At 32.4% G+C, this 24,492-nt stretch overlaps 3 protein-coding genes and 1 long non-coding RNA gene across 10 annotated transcripts; 2 read left to right on the plus strand and 2 right to left on the minus strand.

The window, feature by feature from the left end:
- Positions 1 to 820: 820 nt before the first annotated feature.
- On the minus strand, positions 821 to 6,798 carry LOC110656215 (protein GRAVITROPIC IN THE LIGHT 1). 3 transcript variants are annotated; one of them, XM_021812833.2, is made up of 4 exons: positions 6,627 to 6,786; positions 5,858 to 5,913; positions 1,291 to 2,337; positions 821 to 1,180 (listed from the first exon to the last, which is right to left on the minus strand). In XM_021812833.2, exons 3-4 carry the CDS (start codon positions 2,270 to 2,272, stop codon positions 1,176 to 1,178), a joined length of 987 nt encoding a protein of 328 aa, XP_021668525.2. In that variant the 5' UTR covers positions 2,273 to 2,337; positions 5,858 to 5,913; positions 6,627 to 6,786; the 3' UTR covers positions 821 to 1,175. The 3 variants fall into 3 exon arrangements, with proteins under 3 accessions (XP_021668525.2, XP_021668523.2, XP_058008308.1); XM_021812831.2 differs by having other exon boundaries at positions 821 to 2,337; positions 6,627 to 6,798; XM_058152325.1 differs by lacking the exon at positions 5,858 to 5,913 and having other exon boundaries at positions 821 to 2,337; positions 6,627 to 6,781.
- A 9,291-nt stretch (positions 6,799 to 16,089) lies between these two features.
- On the plus strand, positions 16,090 to 20,099 carry LOC110656216 (arginase 1, mitochondrial). Of its 4 annotated transcripts, none has more exons than XM_058152327.1 (7): positions 16,090 to 16,314; positions 16,414 to 16,568; positions 16,849 to 17,008; positions 17,477 to 17,610; positions 18,533 to 18,742; positions 19,303 to 19,413; positions 19,518 to 20,099. In XM_058152327.1, exons 2-7 carry the CDS (start codon positions 16,428 to 16,430, stop codon positions 19,776 to 19,778), a joined length of 1,017 nt encoding a protein of 338 aa, XP_058008310.1. In that variant the 5' UTR covers positions 16,090 to 16,314; positions 16,414 to 16,427; the 3' UTR covers positions 19,779 to 20,099. The 4 variants fall into 4 exon arrangements, with proteins under 4 accessions (XP_058008310.1, XP_058008311.1, XP_058008312.1 ...); XM_058152328.1 differs by having other exon boundaries at positions 16,426 to 16,568; XM_058152329.1 differs by having other exon boundaries at positions 16,090 to 16,270.
- LOC110656217 (protein NRT1/ PTR FAMILY 7.2) lies at positions 20,004 to 23,683 on the minus strand. Of its 2 annotated transcripts, none has more exons than XM_021812839.2 (5): positions 23,480 to 23,683; positions 22,210 to 22,348; positions 21,832 to 22,049; positions 21,151 to 21,713; positions 20,004 to 21,042 (listed from the first exon to the last, which is right to left on the minus strand). In XM_021812839.2, the coding sequence occupies exons 1-5, from the start codon at positions 23,591 to 23,593 to the stop codon at positions 20,178 to 20,180; spliced, it is 1,899 nt and encodes a 632-aa protein (XP_021668531.2). In that variant the 5' UTR covers positions 23,594 to 23,683; the 3' UTR covers positions 20,004 to 20,177. The 2 variants fall into 2 exon arrangements, with proteins under 2 accessions (XP_021668531.2, XP_058008309.1); XM_058152326.1 differs by having other exon boundaries at positions 20,004 to 21,045.
- LOC131182911 (uncharacterized) lies at positions 20,775 to 22,144 on the plus strand. The gene is made up of 2 exons (XR_009151077.1): positions 20,775 to 21,068; positions 21,795 to 22,144. It is a non-coding gene; the product is annotated as an uncharacterized LOC131182911 (long non-coding RNA).
- Positions 23,684 to 24,492: the final 809 nt, after the last annotated feature.

Here is a 24,492-nt window from a genome sequence, read left to right on the forward strand (position 1 = left end):
GCTTTTATAGAATGATTTTACAGAAACTAAGATAAAGATGATAAATTTTTTGATTCATTCGACAAAAAACAACTTATCAATCAGCTTTAATATATAATAGATATTTATCATAATGTTGTAAATCATATACACAAAATTGTTAGATGAGAATTTCATGTACTATAAGATTTTCGTACAAAGCTTTACTTAAATTTATATTAGAATCAAATTATAATTCAATACTTTTTTTATATATTCTTAAAAATTAAAGAATTTATTTATTTTCATAATAGTAAAAACTCTTATATAATATATTTTTAAAAGACTTATTTAATTATTTTTTATAACTTAAAGGACTTGTTAATACTTAAAACATTTTAAGATCTTATATGCCAAAATAATCTTTTTGCATGTTAGAGAATAAATTATTCAAAATGGATTGCCAGTGATGACACCCCATCGATCACGTGGGTGGGCGTGGGACTGAGCGTGTATGAGTATCTTTTCAGCGAAAATAAACTCATAAGATTTTGCGAAGGACTAATTTCAAAATTGCATGATTCGAATCTTTTATGACCTATGATAGTCGAACTGATCATTAACGGGGTACTTAACCAGTTAGCTTTCCTTATGAGTTTCCCTGAAAACCCTGGTCAAGGAGCAATAACCTTTTACAAATTTCATTGTCCTGAGGGAACTTGAAAGAATTCAAGAGTTACAACGATTGCATCAGTGTAAAATAAAAAAATAAAAAAAAAAATGGAACATTTCCTGAATCCATTTATGCATGCCATATTGCCATTAATGGAGCATATAGCAAAAGCCAAAAACACCAACAAAATCAAGTAATTGGCCCTGATTTTGAACTGCTCTTTAAAAATAGTCCAATGCACACGAGATTAATACTACAGAATAAAACTTTAACATTACAATCATTACAAATATTACATCACGCTATTATCGAAAGGGAGTACAATACATCGAAACACACAACATAGAATTAAGTCAAAGATTATTTATTTGTTTATTATTCAGCAACCTTCACACCTGAGAGATAAACGCGGCTCTGAATCACAGTGCCTCCTATCCAAAAACCAGGCATGACCATTAGCCCAACGATAGGCTTCTGGTTTTCATCCATTATCAGATTTTTCACAACACTTTCCATGTAAACCTCAGAGAATTCACTACCTCTCTTAACCTGAAAGACCTTGACATTAGGATCAAAAGAATATGCTAAACTGTGCAGAAGCCAGATTGACTTGGCCAATTTTAAGAAAGCTTGATAAAAGGGAGTTCTTGGATGCCCACCTCCCATTACATAATTTCGCTGATCGAAATTTCCAAAGAATGACGCTTCCATCTTTGGATGAACCACTGCCAGGTACTTGCTCCTGCAAAATTTACCAAAAATGGAATCTGGGTTCTGACCGAGAACATCTAATGGATCCATCTCCCTTAGTGCAAGAAATTGGTGAAAGAAACTCTCTTTGGTGAATGTCACATTGTCTGATTTTATAGAAAAACTTTCCTGCTGAAACCCACTGAACATTCTTTGACATATATGAGATTCAAAAGCATACTTTTTGTGAGCTCTCTTCGCATAAAAAACATCAGGTTCAATAGAGTTAGCAGCAGCATCAAGATCCCACCCAGCTGCTTTCATCATGTTGATCAAAGGCTTAGAAAAATCATGAATGGCTTTGAAAGCTGCTTCCACAGCAAATATGAAGAGCTCAGGCGTGAGATCCACCGGAAAAAATCCATTTTCATCTCCAGAACCTTCAGATTCTTTGGTTGACAAGCCCCTAAGCTTAAGATTCTTTTCCAGTTTCCCTCGCTTCTGAGTTGCCTCCTCAATCTGCTGCTGTAACTGAAGAATCTCAGCATCTTTATTTTGAATTTCAGATTGGAATTTCTTCACCATTACCTCATATGTTTTCAGAAGGCTCTGTTGTTCCTGAATCTCTGCAGCTAAGCGAGAGTCCTGAGGGGAAACGCATACTGGTTTTGGATAGTTCTCCCTGTAAAAATGCTTGAGCTCAGATAGGTTCTTCAGTTCAGAAATTACAAGTTTGTCAGCAGCCTGGATTTTTTCAGGATCATATGGAGTATGAGCAGATTGAAGCTGTATGTATGCTGACTTCAAGGAGGAGATGTTTGTAAATATTTTGGATATCAAAGCTTCCACAGCTTCAGGATTTTGATTAATAGACTCTTCCATAGGTTGAGGGTGGACCTTTTGGCTGTTGCTCTCACGGAGTTGGTTATCTTTCAACCCAGTGGGTAGCATAGCTACTGCTAAAGAATGGGTGGTCAAATAGGACTCCTTCAGAAATAGCACCAATATAGCACAACCTGAAAACTCTAGAGATTAGTTAGTGAAATATAGCGCATCAACAATATGATAAAGTGGAATTGATGTCTGGGAGTGTTTGTGTGCATAAGACCTAAACTAACTCTCAAAAATAAATAAATAATCCATATGCAATAAGTTATTATTTTCAAATATCTGTCTCAATGACTTGCGTTGCATTGTTCATGAATCATTATAATATAATCTAAAGATGTGAAGATGCCATAACCTTTTCACACCAAATGCCATTGTGATAGTTACATGAATGTTTGACTAATAGATTTAAATCGAAGCTAGCATGATGATACTTCAAATGTTATGTCTTTATGTGAAATTCTAAACACAAAGTATAAGAACAACCCAACCACTATTAGTAACAAAAATTTTGAAGAAAATTATGCCAACAGAAAACAAACCATACAAAAGATCAAATTTGGTGTCAAAACAATTGGTAGGATTATCATCACTCCACCCTCTATAAGCACAGAATCATGAGGCCAAGGTTCTTCCCATCATTGAATTGATTTGATACAAAACTTAAAAATTACAATCCCTATTGCTAAATAAGGTGTAATGCTTGATCACCCTAACATTATTAGGGAACTATTAGAACAACATGAGTTGATAACTAATCTAGATCACAACAGGTAAGACTTTATGATGTAGAACAAATCAACTCAACTTAACTCAACTAAACCTTTATCCCAAAAATTTGGGGTCGGCTATATGGATTCTCTTTCTCCACTCTGAATGATTTTGGGTTAAATCCTCAAAAATGTGAATGATGTAGAACAAAAGCTTCAAAACCATATCTGTTCTTGAAAATCAAATTTGACAACAGGAACATAAGCTCTTACAAATATTAGCTTTTGCCATGCATGGAGCCAAAAATGTTTTCCTTAAGCATCAAAAGTAATGATCCTAACATTTGTATTATATTATCTGGCAAACAACACTTCTAAGCAGTATTGTTAAAGGCGATGAAAGGTGCCAGGCGAGGCTAGCCCCTGGCGACTCACCCGGCTAAGGCGAGGCAACGGAGAAGAGGCAAGTGCCTCATACCTTCGAGGCAAGAGGCGTCGAGGTGCTGACTCTTCAAAGTATCGAAAAAATTTTTTAAACAGCCTATAAAAAGTTATTAAAAAAAAAACTAAACTAGCATCTCATCGTAAGAGGAACGGAGCAAAGCAGTCACAGACCAGCACACAACAGGTATTTTCTTCCTCTCTCTCTCTCATCTACTCTTCTTCTACTCTCTTCTCCTCTCAATCTCACGCTGCTGCAACCAGTGTTTTTTTTTTTAATTTTTATCTTCTTTTATCTCCTTCTTCTGTAATTCTCTTCATTCTTCACGCTGCGCCACATACCAAACTTCCAGCCCTTTATTTTTATTTTTTATTTTTTTCCTTATTTTTTTGCCTCCTCTTATTCTCCACACTGTACAACTTCCAGTACTTTTTTTTCTTTTCAATTTTTTTGTTAAATTTGTTAAATATTTAGTGTGATATACTTTTTTATTAAATGGGTATTGTTGGGAAAGGTTTTTTTATTAAATGGGTATTGTGAATTGTGACATCTTTTTATTAAATGGGTATTGATACTCTTGCTATGATGTAGTGTAATAGCACAAATTATTGAAAAAAAATCAATTGTTTAATATTTTATTTCTTATTTGTTTGAATTGAGACAACATTGATGGTTGTTGTTGCTGTTACATAAATTCTTCTATGTGTTTTGAATTGGGACAACCTTAACCGTTGTTTATGTGTCCATTGAACTCAAATTTGACATGAATTCTTCTATATGTTGCCTAATTGTATATGCTAAAACCATTAATATATCATTCATATTTCTGCCATTGAAATTTTAGTGATGGGTATTGTTTGGTAAGGTGGTTTTTAATCTATATAGATGGTTTTACTGATGACTATTCTTCTATATGGCTTTTTTTGTTAGATGGATATTGTTTTTTGTCAGAAGTATGAATTTTTACGTTAAATGTGTGTGCATGTGTGTGTGTGTGTGTGTGTGTGTGTCTCTCTCTCTCTCTCTCTCTCTCTCTCTCTCTCTCTCTCTCTCTCTCTCTCTCTATATATATATATATATATATATATATATATATATATATATATATAATTTAGGTAATTTAGGTTATGGCACCTTGCTTCAAAAAGGTCCTCGCCTCTTGCCTACGGCCACAAGGTACCTTGTCGCCTTTCGTCTCAATAACACTGCTTCTAAGAGGGTCCAACCTTAGAGAGAGATCAATTTTCATATATATTAACTTTCTTAAGCTTGGTCCTCTTTTGAACTTCCAGACATTGCAACACTTTATGTAGGAGTGGCCACCAGGCCAGTTCCAGTTCAAGGGGACCAGAACTGGAACCACAGGGTCCCCCTTGGTTCTGATTTTGATCAAAGCTACCATTTGAAATTTTTTCAAAATTTTAATTTTTTAAAAAGGTAAAAAAAAATCCAGTTTTGGATCAAACCGAACAGTTCCAGTCTGGTTCAAGGATAGTTTTGGTCAAACTGCTTTTGACCAGTTTCAGTTGCTGATTGGACTGGTCCACTTCCGATTCTGAACCAGACAATGGACAGATCTAACTTTATGTCAACAACAGACCAAAACCAACACTAAATTTTAACGTAGAGCCATATGACCGGCCATGTTATATGATAGTGAATGTTGGGCACTGAAGAAGTCGTATGTGTCTAAGATAAGAATTGCGGAAATAAGAATGTTAAGGTGGATGAGTGGCCATACTAGACTAGATAAAGTCCGTAACGAGAGTATTAGAGAAAAGGTATGAGTAGTGCCAATTGAGGATAAATTGAAAGAAAGGAGATTGAGGTGGTTTGGTCATGTGAAGCGTAGATATACGGAGGCTCCAGTTCGACAAGTGGAGCACATTAGGTTAGATAATAGAAAGAAAAGAAGGGGTAGACCTAAACTGACATGGAGTAGAGTAGTACAACATGATCTAAAAGCATTACACATTTCAGAGGATTTAACCCAAAATCGTTTAGAGTGGAGAAAGAGAATCCATATAGCTGACCTCAAATTTTTTGAATAAAGGCTTAGTTGAGCTGAGTTGGTGTTGCAAGTTGCAACTTCAAGGATGTGTACATAAAAGCTATTGAATTGATTTCGGAAAATGCAATCACAACTTGGAACAGTTATTTTTGCCTCAAAAGAGCAATCTTTAAGAAATCTAATGCAGAATGACATGTACACAGACAGTGCAACCAATTCAGATTTACAACAATTTCCATTACAAAAGGAGCTCGGTTGCTACTGTAAATGGCCAGTGCTTAGAAAACCCAGAACAAATCTTTTGCATATATGGAATCAAAAGTTTATCCTAATCTCCTCCAAAACAAACAACTACTCACATTACAATAGATATGTAGAACAGATAAGTTGATGGACAAAATAATACTGCTTAAACAAAACAAGAGCCCAAAATAACTACTCTCATGATGCACAACAAGAAAAAGAGTTTAATATGAGATTCTTACCTACAAAGATCACAAAACACCCTCAGAATGTATCCAGCAAACATAATACCTCCAACCTAAAAAGAGAAATCAAAGAAATTATATTATTTTGACGGTCCTAATATTATTGGTGAGTTCCCAAGAACCAATAATGTATAATCTTTCTCAAGAAATGCCAATGTAGGAAGAAAATTTGTGAGTGAAGCAGCCAACACTAGTTAGACAACTTGCACACAATTACCAAATCTCCAACACATCACAACTTCCAAAATATTAACTATGAAAAGATTCCCTTTTGTGTTTGATAGCTACAACCTAGAACTATGGATGATTATGAGGCAATAAAAATATATCACACATCAAGGACTAAAATTTCAGAAAATTAGAACCATATTAAGGGGGAAGTTACAACCTAAGACCCATAGTCTCCAAAATTTACAAAGATTCTCTCCATCTAAACCCCATAATTGATAGTAATGAGCTAAGAACAGCTGATTACCAAATCTGCACTCCCATTGTATCAACTGATAAGGCAGATCAAACTCCTAGTTAACTAAACACAACCATACAGAGGCATACAAACGCAATCAAACGCCCATTTGATGCCAAATACTCGAATTTCTTAGTTCACTCCAAGTGAAATAAGAGAGTTTCTTAGGGAAACTTTGAATTCTTTAAAGCCAAAGTGATAAAGAGCTCTAGAATCAGTTAAGCTAGCTTACAATTGCGAACGTTCATGCAATTTCCCTTGATTTGTAGGCAGACGACAAGGAGGAGGAAGAGGATATACCTGATCGGAAATGTTGCCGGAGAATCGCTGAAGATCAGCGAAAGCAAAAAACCAATGGATTGCCGAAGTTTGGTAAAGTTATAGCTTACTTGTGACAAAATAAAAACCCTAAGCTGGGAATTGTCCTTTTTCTTAAGAAAAAAAAAAAAGCATTTTATTTTTTATTTCTCGTTCTATAACAAATATATATATATATATATATATATATATATATATATATATATATATATATATTACTCTAATTTGGACACAGCGAGTGCGAGTTGAATTTTATATTTATATATATATATATATATATATATATATATATATTACTTTTACCTCTTTTTATTTATATAATAATAAATTTTAATTAATATATTATTAAAAATTATAAATAATAAATTTTAATTTATTTAAATTAAAAAATTTTTATGTAAATAAAAAGCATACTAAATTTTACTTTGAATTATAAAAAAAATATTTTAATTAACTTTTTATCGATCTGACTGCGAAGAGAACTTTTTATTAGGGGTTTATTATGGCTATGTCAGTCTTTTATTATTTTCTTAAAAACAAAAGGGAAATAATATTTATAAGAACACATTCAATTACTCCGTTGTTGTCAAATCTCCATCCTATCCCAGTTTCTTCTTCACTAACAACTGCTAGCCAGTGAGCCTCCATCCCCACCCATCCCCCTTCTTCAGTGATTTTGGCAAGTAGTAAAGTGGTGTCAAACAGTAGCCATTGTGGTAGGAAAGGGAGAGGAACATGAATGTCAACCAAAAGCTTTTAGGCTTAGATTTCCAAGAATCCTAAACAGTAGATGGACGAGCTATTTAGCACTCGATTATCCTCTAGGTTTATATTTCAGTGTCATTGATTGCTTAAAGTGGCCCAACATGTGTAGCCTAATCTTCGTAAGGTTTCTCCAAATCATTGTTGTATTGTCTACTTAGGAACACAGTGTTGCTTCCGTGCTCTGACTTTTTTTCTCTACAAGCATGCAGCTCGCTTTGAAGAGAAAAAGTTAACAAAGTGAAGATGAAGATGCCGTTGTTTTACTTCTTCAACTGTGCGATTCTCACCTCCTCTCGCCGTTTACTACTCTGCCACTCCCTTGTATATGGTCTTATTCCTTCCTCACTCTCTCGCTTGAAAATGACAGAGAATAATCAAATGAGTTGTTTCATTTTGTATTAATCTACTGATCTATTTTTCCAATTGGATTTTACTGTTTTAAACCTAGCTCCAGTGGGAAAATTGCCAAACTTCGATTTCAACTTGCCTTTGAAAAGCAATAAAAAGCACACAATTTGGCATGATAGCTTTGTTTGATTTTATAGTACAAGTTCCATTTGATTTATGTGATCTTTTTTTATTTTGGATTTGTTGAATATTTTTTTGTTAATTTTGAATGGTAGATTTATTGATTTGAGTTTCCAAGTGATAGAATTTTAATGGCTGGATATGTCTTGTACTTTTTTTATATACATTTTGGGCAATTGAGCATGATAGAGGAGGAGGAAAAGGGTAGGAGAAAGATAGAGGATGGACGGAGGTTGAATGTGCGAGACAGTTCTGCTCATAACGACTTTTAAAAATTTAAATTAAAGTTAAATGAGTTTTATAAAATAAGTTAAAATTAATCGATGTTTATGAAAATACTCATTAAATTAAGTGATTGCGTATAATATTAATCCAAAAAATATAATCAATCAAACTCCAAAAAGAAATTTTGAATAGGCAAAGACGGTGAATTTTTTATTAAAATAATATAAAAATAACAAGTCAATGTGAAGTAAAAATTATTTATTAAAATAATATAATATCAATGTAATTAGCTTAAGCATTTTCTGTCTTTACAAGACAAATTGCTGATAATAATGCTTATTAAAATTGGTGTTTCTTGAATATTTTTTTGGATTTTAAATGATTCATGAAAGAGTTTTTTTTTATAAAAACCAATTAAATTTTATTTATTTTATAAAAATAATTTATATATAAAAAATAATTTTCATAAAATTTATTATTTACGAGAAAATATTTTTCATAATAATAATTTTTATTGTTTAATTATAATATTAAATTAATTTTATTTATTTATATATTAAAATAAGGTTGTTAATTTAAAAAAAAATAATTAATTTTTTTATTAAAAAATATTTTTATTAACTTATTTCTTAAATGGCCAAATGTTAAAAAATACAAAAAAAAATTTCAGAAAAATATTTTTAAAAATAAAGAAAGATATTTCATAATAACAGTTTTTTTTTGGATTTAATGGATTTCTTTGAACAAAAAAATCTTTCATCAATGGGTCCAGCACAGATGGACTAAAATTTTTTACTGGGCCAACCCAAATCTGGAAAAGCCTGGTGCAATTGGGCCAATGATATTCTCTGTTCGAAATGCTGCAATGCTGCACTATGATTAGCCTAAAATCTCTTAACCCTAGGGCTCTTTTCTGCCATATAAGATTGAAGAAACCCATCATTCAGCGACCGCTATTCTCAGCCGGCCAGTCTAATCGTCGAATCTCTTCCCCTTCTTTATCTCTCTTCCTCCATTTTATCTAATATAGTATTGTCAAGTTGCTCTCCCCTCTTTTAGAAGCAAATGATGAGGAATATTGGTTATTAGAAGCAGGCATTTCTTTAATGCCAGCAGTGTTTAACCTCGTACTTCCATGACTCTGATGCTTCTATTCGTCGTCATTATTTTATAAATTTCCTTTATTTTATTTTTTTTAAAATTCAAATTAAAAAAACGATTTCCATTTTATTTATATTTATGTATATTTTTATTTTTTCAATTAATTCCTCATTTGTTGATAAGATAAGCCGTTCACGTCTGTGGTTTTTACCAGTGTTTCGTTAAGATGATGAAAATCCACTGGTCATTTACCAATTACCATTAAACCGGCAGCGGCTCTGTCTTAAGCCGACGACTTCTTTTTTATCTTGCGGGTGTTTGGCGGAAACAACTGGCGTTTTGAGGGATATTTGCACTTATCTTCCCGAACTTTGATGGTATTTCATATTAGCATCTAAACTTTGATTTATTATAATTTTTTTTTAACTTTAATTTTATTTTAAAAATTATTCACGACTCAACTAAATTTTTATCTAAAAAATTTGAGATTATATAGAGTCGATTTCTCCACTCTAAACGATTTTGGGTTAAATCATCAGAAAATGTTGTACTAGTTCCTCCAAGTCATATTGTTACTAGTCTCCTCCAGATCAATTTAGATCTATCCATTTTTTTTCTTGTTATCCTCTGACTTAATGTGCTCTATTTGTCTAACTGGAGCCTCCGTATGTCTACACTTCACTTGACCAAATCATCTTAATCTCCCTTCTCTCAACTTATCCTCAATTGGCACTACTCCTACATTTTCTCTAATACTCTCATTACGGATTTTATCTAGTCTAGTATGGCCACTCATCCACCTTAACATTCTCATATCCGCAACTATTATCTTAGACACATACGATTTCTTCAGTGTCTAACACTCACTACCATATAACATAACCGGTCATATGGCTGTACGATAAAATTTTTCTTTTAACTTATTGGAAATCTTGCGATTATATAAAACTCCCGTGGCACGTCTCCACTTCAACCATCCGGCTTTAATCCTATGATTAACATCCTCCTCACATCCTCCATATACTTGACTGAGCCGAGATATTTAAAGTGATTATTTGGGACAGTACCACTCCATCCAAACTAACTCCTTCCCTATTATCAGTTTGGCCTTCACTGAACTTGCAATGCATGTATTCTGTCTTTGTTCTACTTAACTTAAAAGCCCTTTGACTCTAGAGTACTTCTCCAGAGCTCTAACTTTTTATTGACTCATTCTCGCGTTTCATCTATCAGAACAATATCATTCGCAAGCATCATGCACCAAGAAATACTCTCTTGTATATGTTTCGTCAATTTATCTAAAACTAATGTAAAAATGTAAGGGCTTATAGCTGATCCTTAGTGTAATCCAATTGAGATCGGAAAATCTCTTGTGTCCCTTTTCACTGTGCGCACAATAGTAATTGGTCATTCATTCATATCTTTTAACACTTGTATGTACCTAATAGATACCCTCTTTTGTTCTAACACACTCCATAAGACATCTCTTGTAACACTATCATAAGTCTTCTCCAAATCAATAAAAACCATGTGTAGATCTTTCCTCACATCTTTATATTTCTTCATCAAGCTTATAATGAGAAAAATCTCTTCCATAGTTGAACGACCGGGCATGAAGCCAAATTGATTGAAAGAGATAGAAGTATCATGACGTAGTCGATGCTCCACAACTCTATCCCACAACTTCATAGTATGACTCATGAGTTTAATTCCCCTATAGAATAGGTACTAAAATACTCCTCCATTCATCAGGCATTTTCTTTGAGTTTAGAATCTTATTAAATAATTTAGTTAACCATGCTACTTCCATATCTCCCAAACACTTTCACACTTCAATTGGTATTCCATCGGGTCCACAGGCTTTACCCACTTTCATTCTCTTAAGTGCTTCATTTACTTCTAAAGATCTAATCCTTCTAGTATAATTCACATTCTTTTCTATTGTTCTATAGTCTATATTCACGCTATTACCATTTTGACCATTATTAAAGAGATAATTATAATAATTTATCCATATTTCTTTAATGTTCTTATCTTTCACCAACACTTTTCCTTTTTTATCCTTAATGCACCTAACTTGATTGAGATATTGACATTTTCTTTCTCTCCTCCTTGCTAATCTATAAATATCTTTGTCCCATTCTTTAATTCCAAGTTTCTTATATAACTTTTCAAAGGTCTGTGCTCTTGCTTGAATAACTGTCTTTTTTACCTCTTTCTTTGTTATCTTGTACTATTCATATGCCTCATTATTATCATATTTAAGTAATTTCTTATACCATTCCCTTTTTCTCTTCGCTGCCTTTTGTACTTCCTCATTCCACCACCATCTCTCTTTTGAGGGTGGTCCATATCCTTTAGACTATCCGAGTACTTTTCTAGCTACTTCTCTAATCTTTGATGCCATCTGTATCCACATATCATTGGCCTCCATATCCAACTTCCATGCTTCGGACTTGAGAAACTCATTTTTGAACTTTACTTGCTTTACTCCTTTGAACTCTCACCACTTTGTTCGAGCTACACTATTTCTTCTGATCTTACTTGAATTGTTTCTTAAATTTGACATCCAAGACCTCTAATCGATGTTGACTTGTTAAATCCTCTCCTAGAATGACCTTGCAATCCTTGCATAGAGCTCTATTTGTCTTTCTGGTTAAGAGTAAGTCCATTTGGCTTCTATGTTGCCCACTTTTGAAAGTCACTAAATGTGACTCTCTTTTTATAAAATAGGTACTTGCTAGTATTAGATCGTATGTCATAGCAAAATCTATGATACTTTTTTCCTCCTCATTTCGACTGCCAAAACCAAAACCTCCATGAACATTCTCATAACCTTGCCTATCACTTCCTACATGTCCATTCAAATCTCTATCAATGAAAACATTCTCTTCATTCATTATGCTTTGCATTAAATCATTCATATTTTCCCAAAACCTTTGTTTACTCTCATTATCTAGTCCTATTTATGGGGCATAAGCACCAACTACATTTATTATTTATCCTTCTAGTACTATTTTTACTAGTATAATTCTATCTCCTACTCTTTTCATAGCTATTACAGCATCTTTCAATGTCCTGTCTATGATTATGCCAACTCCGTTCTTGTTTCTATCCTTTTTGGTAAATGACAGTTTGTATCCTGAATTACCCACTTCCTTGCTTTTCTCTCCTAGCCATTTAGTATTCTGAATGCAAGCAATATTCACTTTTCTCCTTTCCAAGGTATCCACAAGCTTCATTAATTTTTCTGTAAGTGATCCAACATTCCAAGTACCAACCTTGATCCTCCTCCTGTCCTGTTACTTCCTAATTGGTCTCCTTCTATGATATCTTCTATTGTTTTATGTATCTATTTTGTGTTATATTCCACTATCTGTTATACTATTTGTCCTATGGACTAATTTTTTTACTCACACCCGTCCATGATGTGGGAACCCTTGCTCACTTAACACTATACCCGGGCGCCGGCATGGCGCATCACTTTCAGTGAACGCCCTACACCATTGCATATTTCTCACTATACCCGGGCTCCAATGTAGCACGTCGTAAGTAGAGGACGCCCCAACGTTTATATCATTTGAATCCATATTATAAGGTGTGACAAAATTTTTACGCTGGTTGTCACCTACCGCAACCCTCCTCCTTTATTCGGGCTTGGGACCGGCTAAGTGCAAACTACTTAGTCGGAGTTAATATTAATAGTTTACAAGTGAAGATAAAATAAAATTAATTTCACTGAGTGCACATGAATAAAATTTAACTATAAATTTTACTTCATTTTCACCCTTGTCACCGTAGATTTGACTGTTAATAAAGTTTAACTATAAATAGTAAATGAAAATTCAATTTAATTTTTTAATAATTTTAGTAAACAAAAATTTATGAAAAATAAAATAATTTTATTAATTAATAATTATATATTAATTAAAAATAAATAAATGAAAGGAGAAAAAAAGGGAAAATGGATTGTTATTGCAAGTAAAGGATGATTTATGAAACAAAATTAAAATTTAAATAAAAAAAATTAAAGTTTAAAGACCAACATGAAACACTTATCAAAATTTAGGGACAACAGTTATTACCTAGTTTTTTAGCCCAAAATAAGGCTTATCGCTTTTCACTTGGCAAAACAGAAATGTCATTCAGCACGAATAAGGTGTGTTTATTTGATGGAAACTTATATAATGTTTTATACATGTATAAAATTACTGTTGTCTCCCACAAAACGATGAATTTTCTTTATAATATAAATATTATGTTTAAAAAAGTAAAGTAATTTTTTAAAATAAAGTTTTTCATAATTTTGATGCTTTTATAATTTTTAATGTTTGGAATAAAAAAAATAAGGAGACTTTTAAAATTTTTTGAAAATTTTATTTAAAAAATCATAAATTAAAAAAATTCTCTTAAAAAAAGTAAATAATAAATTTTCTATAATTATGGGAAAAAAATTAAATTTTAAAGACCAACATGAAACACTTATCAAAATTTAGGGACAGTAGTTATTACTTAGTTTTTGAGCCCAAAACAAGGCTTATCATTTTTCACTTGGCAAAACAGAAATATCGTTCAGCACGAATATGGCGTATTTGTTTAGTGAAAAACTTATATAATGCTTTATACATGTATAAAAATACTGTTGTCTTCTACAAAATGATGAATTTTCTTTATAATATGAATATTATGTTTTAAAAAAGTAAAGTAATTTTTTTAAAATAAAGTTTTTCATAATTTTGATACTTTTATAATGTTTAATGTTTGGAATAAAAAAAAAGGAGATTTTTAAAAATTTTTGAAAATTTTATTTAAAAAATCATAAATTAAAAAATTTTCTCTTAAAAAAAAGAAATAATAATTTTTTTTATAATTATGGGAAAAAAATTAAAGTTTGAAGACCAACATGAAACACTTATCAAAATTTAGGGACAATAATTATTACCTAGTTTTTTTATCTCATAACAAAACTTATCGCTTTTTACTTGGCCAAACAAAAATGTCGTTAAGGAGTGTTTGTTTGGTGAAAACTTACACAATACTTTATACATGTATAAAAATACTGTTGTCTCCCACAAAATGATGAATTTTCTTTATAATATGAATATTATGTTTAAAAAAGTAAAGTAATTTTTTTAAAAATAAAGTTTTTCATAATTTTGATACTTTTATAATTTTTAGTGTTTGGAATAAAAAAAAATAAGGAGATTTTTAAAATTTTTTGAAAATTTTATTTAAAAAATCATAAATTTAAAATTTTTCTTTAAAAAAAAAGAAAATAATAATTTTTTCATAATTATGAGAGATAATATATATATATATATAATTTCTCTTGATTAATCTATAAATTAAATAAAAAATTATAAAAAATAAAATTACCTTATAATTTAATGTCATTATAAGGTAATTTAATTTAATGTATTTAATTTAATATTTGTTAAGGACTTTTTTTTTTTTATATTGACATAAGACAAATAATTTAATGATGAATATAAATTATTATTAAAATCATAATAATTTTAATAAAATTTATTTTTTTATATAAATTATTCACACACTTAATTCATAAATAATGTGAATGGGACAGACCTAATTCAATTACAACCTCAACTCACATATCACATAAACTTCAAGACGCTCTTACTTTTAACAAATATATTTTTTTAATAAATATAAAATACACAAATAATTCAAATAACGAAAATAATTATTAAAATGTTAATAGAATTTATTTATCATATAAGTCACTCACGTATTCAATCGCTTTCTATGTTCCTGTTCTTTTGATCTCAAGTGCACCCAAGGTGCGTGATGACTAATGAGCTCGGCGGTGCAATCTATTCTGTAGCCCTCTAAGCGTTAGGTAAATTCTTCTTGGAGCGCATGACGTCAATTTCTACTTAGCGATTGTTAATTTCTCGATTTGCCTCATGACTCAGCAAATTGCCTGGTGCTACGTCGTCATAAATTATATTATCGCCACCCACCTTCATATAATTACGCACTCCCTTGTCCCTCCCCAACTTAACCGGACAAATATACCTTCAATGAAACATCATATGTGGATAATAGCGTCTTTTCTATATTGAGCCATAATTCGGCACAACGCGAGTGCCCAAATCACCACTCAAAATTTCATTCTTAATCAAAATTACACGCATCGTTATTTTTAGGGTCTATTTAATTTAACTGTAGTTGTTAGCTAATGATAGTTAATTTATGTTAAGTGTTTGATAAAATCATATTTAGCTATTAATATTGACATATAAAATAAATAATAAGAGTATATATTATATAATTTATTTTATTATTAAAATAAATATAAAATTATAAATTTATTATATTATATTATTTATTTTATTATTAAATTAAATATATAATTATTAAATAATATATTATATCATTTATTATATTATTAAAATAAATATAAAATTATTAATCTATTATATTATATCATTTATTTATTATTGAAATAAGAAAATAATTAAATTATTTTAAAAAATAATTAAATAATTTTAAAAATATAGATAAAATAATAAAATAATTATTATTGTATAAAACTTATAATTAATTTTAAGTTTTTATATATAAATAAATATTTTATATTATTAATAAAAAATATTTTAATAAAATTAAAATACGTATATTAAAATATTAAAATTATAAATAAAAAATATAAAAATATTAATAATATTAATTTTTAAATTAAATAAAAAAATAATACTATCAAAATAAAAAATAAAATCAAATCCGTTATTAATTAATAAAAAATATTTTAAAAATAAAATTAATATAAATTATAATTAATAAATATTATATCGACTATGAATTAGCTATCAAATTTATTTTTTCAAACTTTCCAAACATCCAAATTCATTTATTTAAATGCCTTTCAGCTATAATCTACAACCCAACAGGTGACAGTTAAAAAGCTGCATGACTGCTTCGCCTTAAATTTGTTAGCACCAGCCTACGTACTCATCTTTGTCTAGGAGGCATTGCCGCATCGAGTAGCTACTCGCTATCTGCCTCGTCTATTTCTTTCCTCTACCTCGTAGAGTATTCCTGGAATTTTTTCATGTTCAAAGATAGCTATCGTCAAAATAATTTCTTCGCCTTGCAATTATGTGAGTTTGTGATCTGTTTTTCTTAGTTTGAATTTCAGAGATGTCGGTTGTAGGGCATAGAGGAATTCATTACTTGCAGAAACTAAAAGCTGCGAACATCCCTGCTGAGTTGATAGAGAAGGGCCAAAATCGCGTTATTGATGCTTCTCTTACTCTTATTCGCGAGAGAGCAAAGCTTAAGGTACAGCTTTCAAAGCTTTTAATAAATGGCTCTGGATGATTCTTCGTAGCATTCATTATGTGGCAAAGCTTTTCGTGTCTCGGGGGATTTATTTGCCACTTTTACTCATTGAAGCCCCGCGCCCCCCCACACCCCCCCCCCCCCCCTCTTTTTTTTTAAGGAATTATATGATTGTTAGGTCGAATTTTGCATTGAAAATGTCAAGACTATGATCTCTTCTCCCCTTCTGGCTTCTGTTAAAGGGTTTAGTTATCTGACATTTACTCATGGTGTTCTCCAGGGAGAGCTTGTGCGCGCTCTAGGAGGTGTTGTAGCATCTTCATCTCTTCTTGGTGTTCCTCTGGGACATAACTCATCATTTCTTCAGGGCCCAGCGTTTGCTCCTCCTCGAATTAGAGAGGCCATCTGGTGTGGTAGCACTAACTCGGCAACTGAAGAAGGTAGCCAAAGTACCCTGCTCTTAGACAACTATTTGAATAGCATGCTATAAGATTTATTTGCACAATGTATCTATTTTCTTGGCAAACACAGTAATTAAGAAATGGTAGTTCCTCCTCAGATGTAATAATTTCAGATAATTAATGAATTTCGGATTTGAATTTGTTATCAAACAGACCAGCACTGTATTTGCAAATGTAAAAGTTCCTAGAGCTTGCTTCTGAAGTTTGTGCCTTTCAATTTATTTATCAAGATGCGCTAAAACATTACTATAACGAGGGAGTCCTGAAATTATAATATTAATATTTACTCTGATTTTGCCAAGTGATAAAAGAATCAAAAGATGGTACCTAGATATTTAATTGCCAAGAATCTCTTACCCATTTTTGCATATCTGGCTGTTTTTGTGCTTTACTCTAATAATGTTGAGCACATATGCTTATTGTGGGATGATGATTGGCTGTGTGCAGGGAAGGAATTAAATGACCCTCGGGTTCTAACTGATGTTGGTGATGTCCCTGTCCAAGAAATTCGAGATTGTGGTGTAGATGATGACAGATTGATGAATGTTATAAGTGAGTCCGTCAAGCCAGTGATGGAAGAGGTGACTGCTGTTTTTCATCTGCCTTCCCAATTTTCTGTTATGTTAGATTTTCTGAAAATAGCAGCTAAGTGAATTTTTCCTTTATAAGGAATTTTGAGAGTTCTTTCATGGCACTGGTGAATTATTTAAATGGAGAAATTGCTTTTTCATACCTGTGAAGCAGAAAGCAGTTTCATTTTTTACCTTGCTGTCTGTAATCTACAATCCTTGCTTGCTTAAACATGCGAAAGCTCTCTGAGAGTCTTTATATGTGAGGTGAAATTTATCTTAACTTTATCTTGTACCCTAGAGGATTAAGAAAATTCCACTACTAATGATCCTGAACTATTGGGTCATGTTGATCAATCCATCCTGGTCCAGTATGTTCTTGGCTTGATTTGCTGCATTATATCTTTATTGTTCATGAGTTCATTATTGCTCTGTCTAACTTTCATACAGTTTCTTCCTTGATGAGGTATTATGGCAGTTTTCAAGGTGAATTTATTAGAATACAACATTAGATTTTGCATTGTTCATATCTTTCTGCACATGAAATCCTGCCTCTGTGAAAGGTCACATTTGCTCCGTGTTGGCACTCTGTCAAATGTCCAAAACTTTGCTGAGATAATGAATTAGCTAGCTGAAAATGAACCATTTAATCTGTGTCCTGTGTAATGACGCAGAATATTTAAGTGTTGACCCAATCAGTGGGGGAAATCGTATTTTGACTGAATTATTTTTTAAGTTAGACTACTGGAGGATCTTGAATTCAAAAATTGTCTGGTTACGGTTCTAAATAACTGTGGCCTAGAACATTTTTCCTAAAGCTTTACCATTTTAGCCTCTGATGGGATTCGGCTTTTCAATGGATGTTAAGTATTTCCATGCTACATTTTGGTTTGAGCATTTTAATTTTAATCCTTTTGATATTTTGCTCTTCCAGGATCCATTACGTCCATTAGTTTTAGGTGGTGACCATTCAATATCTTTTCCTGTGGTACGGGCTGTCTCTGAGAAGCTTGGCGGACCTGTGGATATTCTTCATCTGGATGCTCATCCGGATATATATCATGCTTTTGAAGGAAATATATATTCTCATGCATCGCCATTTGCCCGAATAATGGAAGGTGGTTATGCGCGGCGGCTATTGCAAGTATGTCCTGTACTCTTCATATTTTTTTCACTGCTCTGATATTTTGTACTGATTTACTGAAATATTTTATTTGAAATCTTATTACATTATTTCATCCATTTTATGTTGTGTATAGTTTCAGCAGCTTTACCCCAAATATGTCCTCTGTTGGAACAATGCTGTCAATAGAGTATGAACATGACATTGATTACATCTGTTTTTTTTTTTCTTTTTTTTTTTGAATTCATTATTAATTTGGTGGTGGGTTTTGAGACCCTTTAGTGCAATTATGCTATCCTCTTATCACCTTCATTTTTTCCTTATCATTTCCTTTACTCGAAGGCTTAGGTTATGAATCTATGTACAGCATATAATATGTTTTTAATATTTGTGTAGTTATTATTTATTTATTCACAAGTTTATGAGGGTATTAAAATTGTAGTTCCTTTTCTCTTTCTCTCTCCTCCCACTGGCCCTTAAACTTCTAACATTGAGAATGGCCACCATCACCTATTGCCAAGACTACAATGAGAGCTCACTATTTCAGTAATTCTAATGAAATTGAAAGCTGTCCTTTTCAGGTGGGTATCAGATCAATCACAAAAGAAGGCCGTGAGCAGGGCAAAAGGTTTGGAGTGGAGCAATTTGAAATGAGAACCTTCTCAAGAGATCGCCAGCTTTTGGAAAATTTGGTCTCTCTCTCTCTCTCTCTCACACACACACACACACACACACATGCTTGCACGTACATGTGAATGAGCTATATAAATTTGACATTGGGATTTTCCTTTAACAGAAATTAGGGGAAGGTGTAAAGGGTGTTTATATATCGATAGATGTGGACTGCCTTGACCCTGGTTTTGCTCCTGGTGTATCTCACATTGAGCCTGGCGGTCTCTCTTTCCGTGATGTTCTCAACATTCTCCACAACCTTCAAGCTGACGTTGTTGCAGCAGATGTGGTTGAATTCAATCCACAGCGCGACACTGTTGGTGGGATGACTGCAATGGTTGCTGCCAAGCTGGTAAGAGAACTGACTGCAAAGATATCGAAATGATAAACTTCTCAAATTTGGGATTCCTTGCTGCTCCTGGAATGGGCAAATTTTTTCATCAGCCGCAAAGGATTCTCTACAAGGAATTATGAAATCTTTCCTTTCAACGCCCGAGTAAAATAAAATAGTATTGTGATGCGTTATTTGTACCTCATCTCAAGCGTAGTTGTTTACAGCATGCATTCTACCGCTCAAATGTCGGAAATCATAGTCCTCAACAGTGGCAGCTAGTAAATCAATTTGATCAGTTAGCCAATAATTACGTCTCTTGTAATACAGAAATTAAGGGCTGAAACCCTTTATTTTTAAAATCTGTTTCTGCTACTACCTTCTTACAAGTATTACATTTTAATTCTTACCCTTGGATAATTTAGATTGCTGCTCCCAAAAGCCATATTAAATTCAAAGAGAGGTGGATGCATTAGTTGCCTCCAGATCTGGCTTCTCAAATGATGTGAACTTGAACCGCTTGGCGCTTATTACAAACAGTACCAGGTTCAGTGCTATCAAAGCAGCTGAGAGAAAAAAGTACCTTTCTAGATGACCATGATTTAAATTCGAAGGAACCCAACCTGGCTTCCCATTTCTTGCTGTGATTGCCATCACTAGTGTCAAAATCATGCTGTAAATATAGCTGCCAATGGCTGTTGAAGACATGGACAAACTGATCCCTAAGCTTTTCAATGCATCCGGGGTCTGCGATGCAAAAAATTGCATTTGTGCAACATAAACAAAAGCTTCAGATGTTCCCATAAGGATGTATTGTGGTGCCTGCCACAAAATCCCTAATGAACTCGTCTCCTTATCACTATTAGCTGCATGTATACGCCTTTGTCGTTCGACAATGCCTGCAACTATCATGGCTACTGTTACACCTGCTAGCCCAATGCCCATCCTTTGTAGCTCACTTGGAGGTTTAGGCTTTCTTTTTGTTACCTTGATGATTAAGGGAAGAATGAACTTGTCATATAATATAATGAAAACTGACGAGGATACAATATCAAACGCAGTCATGCTTGCAGGAGGAATGTGAAACTTGGAAATTGTCATGTCCATTGCAGCTCCTTGTTCAACAAAGAGAGAGAGCAATTGTACAAAGACTCCAGACGACAAAAGGGTGCAGCACCAAATTGGCAATAGTCTCAGTATACATTTCACTTCCTCAACCTGAGTGACGGTACAAAGATGCCATGGATTTGGAGTTTGGCCTTTGTCTTGCACCAAGCTCATGTCCTTTGGGGTGATAATGGCAGCTCTATCAAGGAACCTGCTAGTCAGGGGAAGAAAAAACAGGTGATTTAATACATTGCGCTAATGATATCTTTCTGACTAGATTAATTTGTTCGATTATTCAAGTCAAGTGAATCGTACTCACTTGAAGTCATTAGTGTGGAGTATTCTCCTTGCACTGCTTATTTCACCCTCCCTCCCTAGAACTTCATAAAGCCCTTCTCCATTTTGGGGTACTTGAAGCTTCATTTTCCCAAATGAAGCCACTATGACTTGAGAGAATCTAGAGATAGGATTACCAGAAGGCTTGAAATGCCTATATCTGAAAATACCACTTACAAGAAACACATATCCAACGACAGCACAAGCAGCACATATCCAAAATCCCAACACCCAGTACCCCATATTCTCTAAATAAACCAAAACTGTCTCTGCAACCAAGGATCCAAGGTTTAACGCAACATAGAAGTAGCTATAAAATGAATTCTTAGATTGCTGTTCTTTAGGATCTTCTTCATCAAATTGGTCTGCACCAAATATTGCTAATGCGGGTTCAGGGGCTCCATTTCCGAGAGCAATCAGATAAATTGATACGTAGAATATTGCCACTCCGATGGATGCATGAGCTTCACATAACACTTCTGTAGTACCACAACCATGGGGTTTAAGCAGAAATGCTTGTGTTGAAAAGGATAGTACTGCCAGTCCCTGCAAGAACCAACATCGAAAAATATCTCTTTTTTTAACCAATTAAATGCATTCTTCTTCTGGACATTTTTCTGGTTGCAGGTCACAATTCTCAAAGGGATCAAAACGAGTAACTTACAATGATAAGGACGACTTGAAATGTGACACAAGTGAGGTATCTTCCCAAATAAGAGTCACTAAGAAAGGCACCGATTAAAGAGAAGAGATAGGTGGTTCCCATCCATCTGCTAAATGTATTTGATGCCTCGGCATTGGTCTGTTTTAGTACAGATTTGGAGAAAAGAACCATATTCACTTCCACTCCAACGTATGCCAGAGTAACAAGTCCTTGATTCGCTGTTCCAATAAAAAATGAAAAAAAAAATCTGTTACAAGTGTGTGAGTAATCTTCAGTAAGCATGACTCAATTCAATTCAATGAATATTTCGACAGAGTTGCTGCTTGCCAACATTTTCTTTTGCCTCATTTTAATTACTAAGAAGAAGAATATACGTACCTAATAATTTAATTCCACATCTCCATCCGCCAGTTGCCCCTTTTAGAGCAGGTTTGCCATGCCTATCGAGTGATCCGTCTCCCGTGCATCCATTACAAACTCTCCCTTGGCTTTCATTTGGTTGTCCGAGCTCAATCATCTTCCATACAAGCAAAGTGCATATTTATACGTCGATATTGAACCTTCAATTTTAATTCAATGGTGCTGGAATCGCCTTTAAAATTGATAAGTGTTGAGTTGGATTTTTTTTTTAATATTTTTAAAATTTTTAGGGCTTTGATATTAAAATTTGACTTAATGATTCAGTCCATCATTAACTTTTCATATGATGTCGTTGAGTCTTTTGCATGTCTAACTCAATCGGCTACTCATCCATTATCATAGTTTAAATTCTTTATAAACACGGAGAGAATGGCTTTGGCTACATAAAATGAATGCAGATATTGCTCTGTAATTTATGGTTCAACCTGTCCAAAAGAGAAGCAAGGTCTTGCCTGCTAAATGCAGATCTAGAGAGAGAGAGAGAGAGAGAGAGAGAGAGAGAGAGAGACTTCATATGTAAGCAATATCCTCTTTCTCCCAGCCTTTGAAACCAGAAAATCTTGCAGGATGTGCAATCAATTACACTTACCAACTTGACAAACTAAGTAGAATTTTCATTTTTCTTTTCTTTCCTATGGGAATAAATAATTTCATTCATAAAAGAAAGAGACAAAAGAAAACTGGAACAAATATCTAATTTTAAGACTTTCAAAGCCTACGTTTCGCAAGAGGCAAGTGCAGTACCTAGGCCACTTATTAGCTTTGCAAAAAGCAAGAACTTTAGACAAAAGGAAAGGGTTAAAAAAAAAAAAAAACAAAAACCATAGAAACTAGAATATCCATATGAATATATTTGAAGATTTTTGGCAGAAGATGGATTGTTTTGAATGTAAAAGGAAAGCTGAAATGGCACTCTAGCTCATAGAAACACTTGTGCAGTGGTAGCAGCTTGTTCTTTAATTAATTTTCCTTTTTTTTCATTATTTTCTTTATTATTTTTTAAAAATGGACATGGAACTAATCTCATAACTTGATTATCCCATCAAAAGAAAATTGGGAGATGTTAATTGTCAAATAAATCTGTAGAATTCTCTCTCTTCATATATATTTCTCTTTCAGAAGAGGAGACTTTTTTTTTTTTGAATGGTAGAAAAGAAGAAAATAAAAAAGAGAGAAAAAAAAGAAAGAAAAGTGATAAGCATGCAAGGAGATTTTCAAAACATTTTACCTCAAAGCCATTAGTGTGGGAAGAAGCTCCTCCTGTGAAGTCTTGTTTGGTCTCCATCATGTTCAAGAAATCTTCAAAGATACACACTGAGAGAATCTCAGGGTGGGGGAGCATTTAAAGGAGTAAATATAATATCTCCATTTAAAGGAAGGATCATGCAGATGCAGATGAATTCTTTTCAAAGTTGCAAGAAATTTCTGTACTCCCAATATTAGGTCTATTAACATTGCTATTAAAAATTATTTTTTATTAAATTTAATAAATTCCAAGATTTTTAAATGTGACTATGTCCCTAAAGCCTAAGCCTAATTTTGACCATTTGCCATAAGGACATCTAATGGAAACTGAGTGTATATATTTAGCAAATTATACTATTTTTTGTTTGCACTAAAAAATAATGTATTTATATCCATAAAAAAATAGTTTTTTTAAATATAAAAAATAATTATTTTTATTAGAAAAATTGAAAAAATGAAAATTGGAATCTAATTTTACCAAATGAACTATATGCTTTCAATCGCTTCTTAGCTTCAATATAATGGGTCAGTGTGAAGCAGCTGCAGCCCAAAACTCACAAAATGCTAAATTGGAGCTAGCTTATTTATTATAAATTAATTGATTTAAAGTTGAATTACTATTTCTTCAAAGAAAAAGTTTAATTAGTAAAATTTATTATTTATTATATTATATTATAGTTAATTTTTAAATTTACATATTTTAAATAAAATTTTATTAAATTTATCATATACTTTTTTATTCATTTTTATTAATTTAATTAAGAAATTAAAAGTTGTTAATGAAAAATTAAATATTAAATAAAAATTTAAATATGAATTTTTTAGAATGATAAAATTTTAAAATAAAATAATAATTTATTTTAAAGAAGATTAAAGTATTGTATTTTTTTTTTCATTACGAATAAAATTAAGAAAAATAACTGAAAAAGTAAAAATATACGGTAAAATAAAAATTTGGAACATGTTGATATGTCTGAAAATTTAGGAAGCACAACA

This window comes from Hevea brasiliensis, chromosome 9 (assembly GCF_030052815.1).
Source record: "Hevea brasiliensis isolate MT/VB/25A 57/8 chromosome 9, ASM3005281v1, whole genome shotgun sequence".
Taxonomy (NCBI): Eukaryota; Viridiplantae; Streptophyta; class Magnoliopsida; order Malpighiales; family Euphorbiaceae; genus Hevea; species Hevea brasiliensis.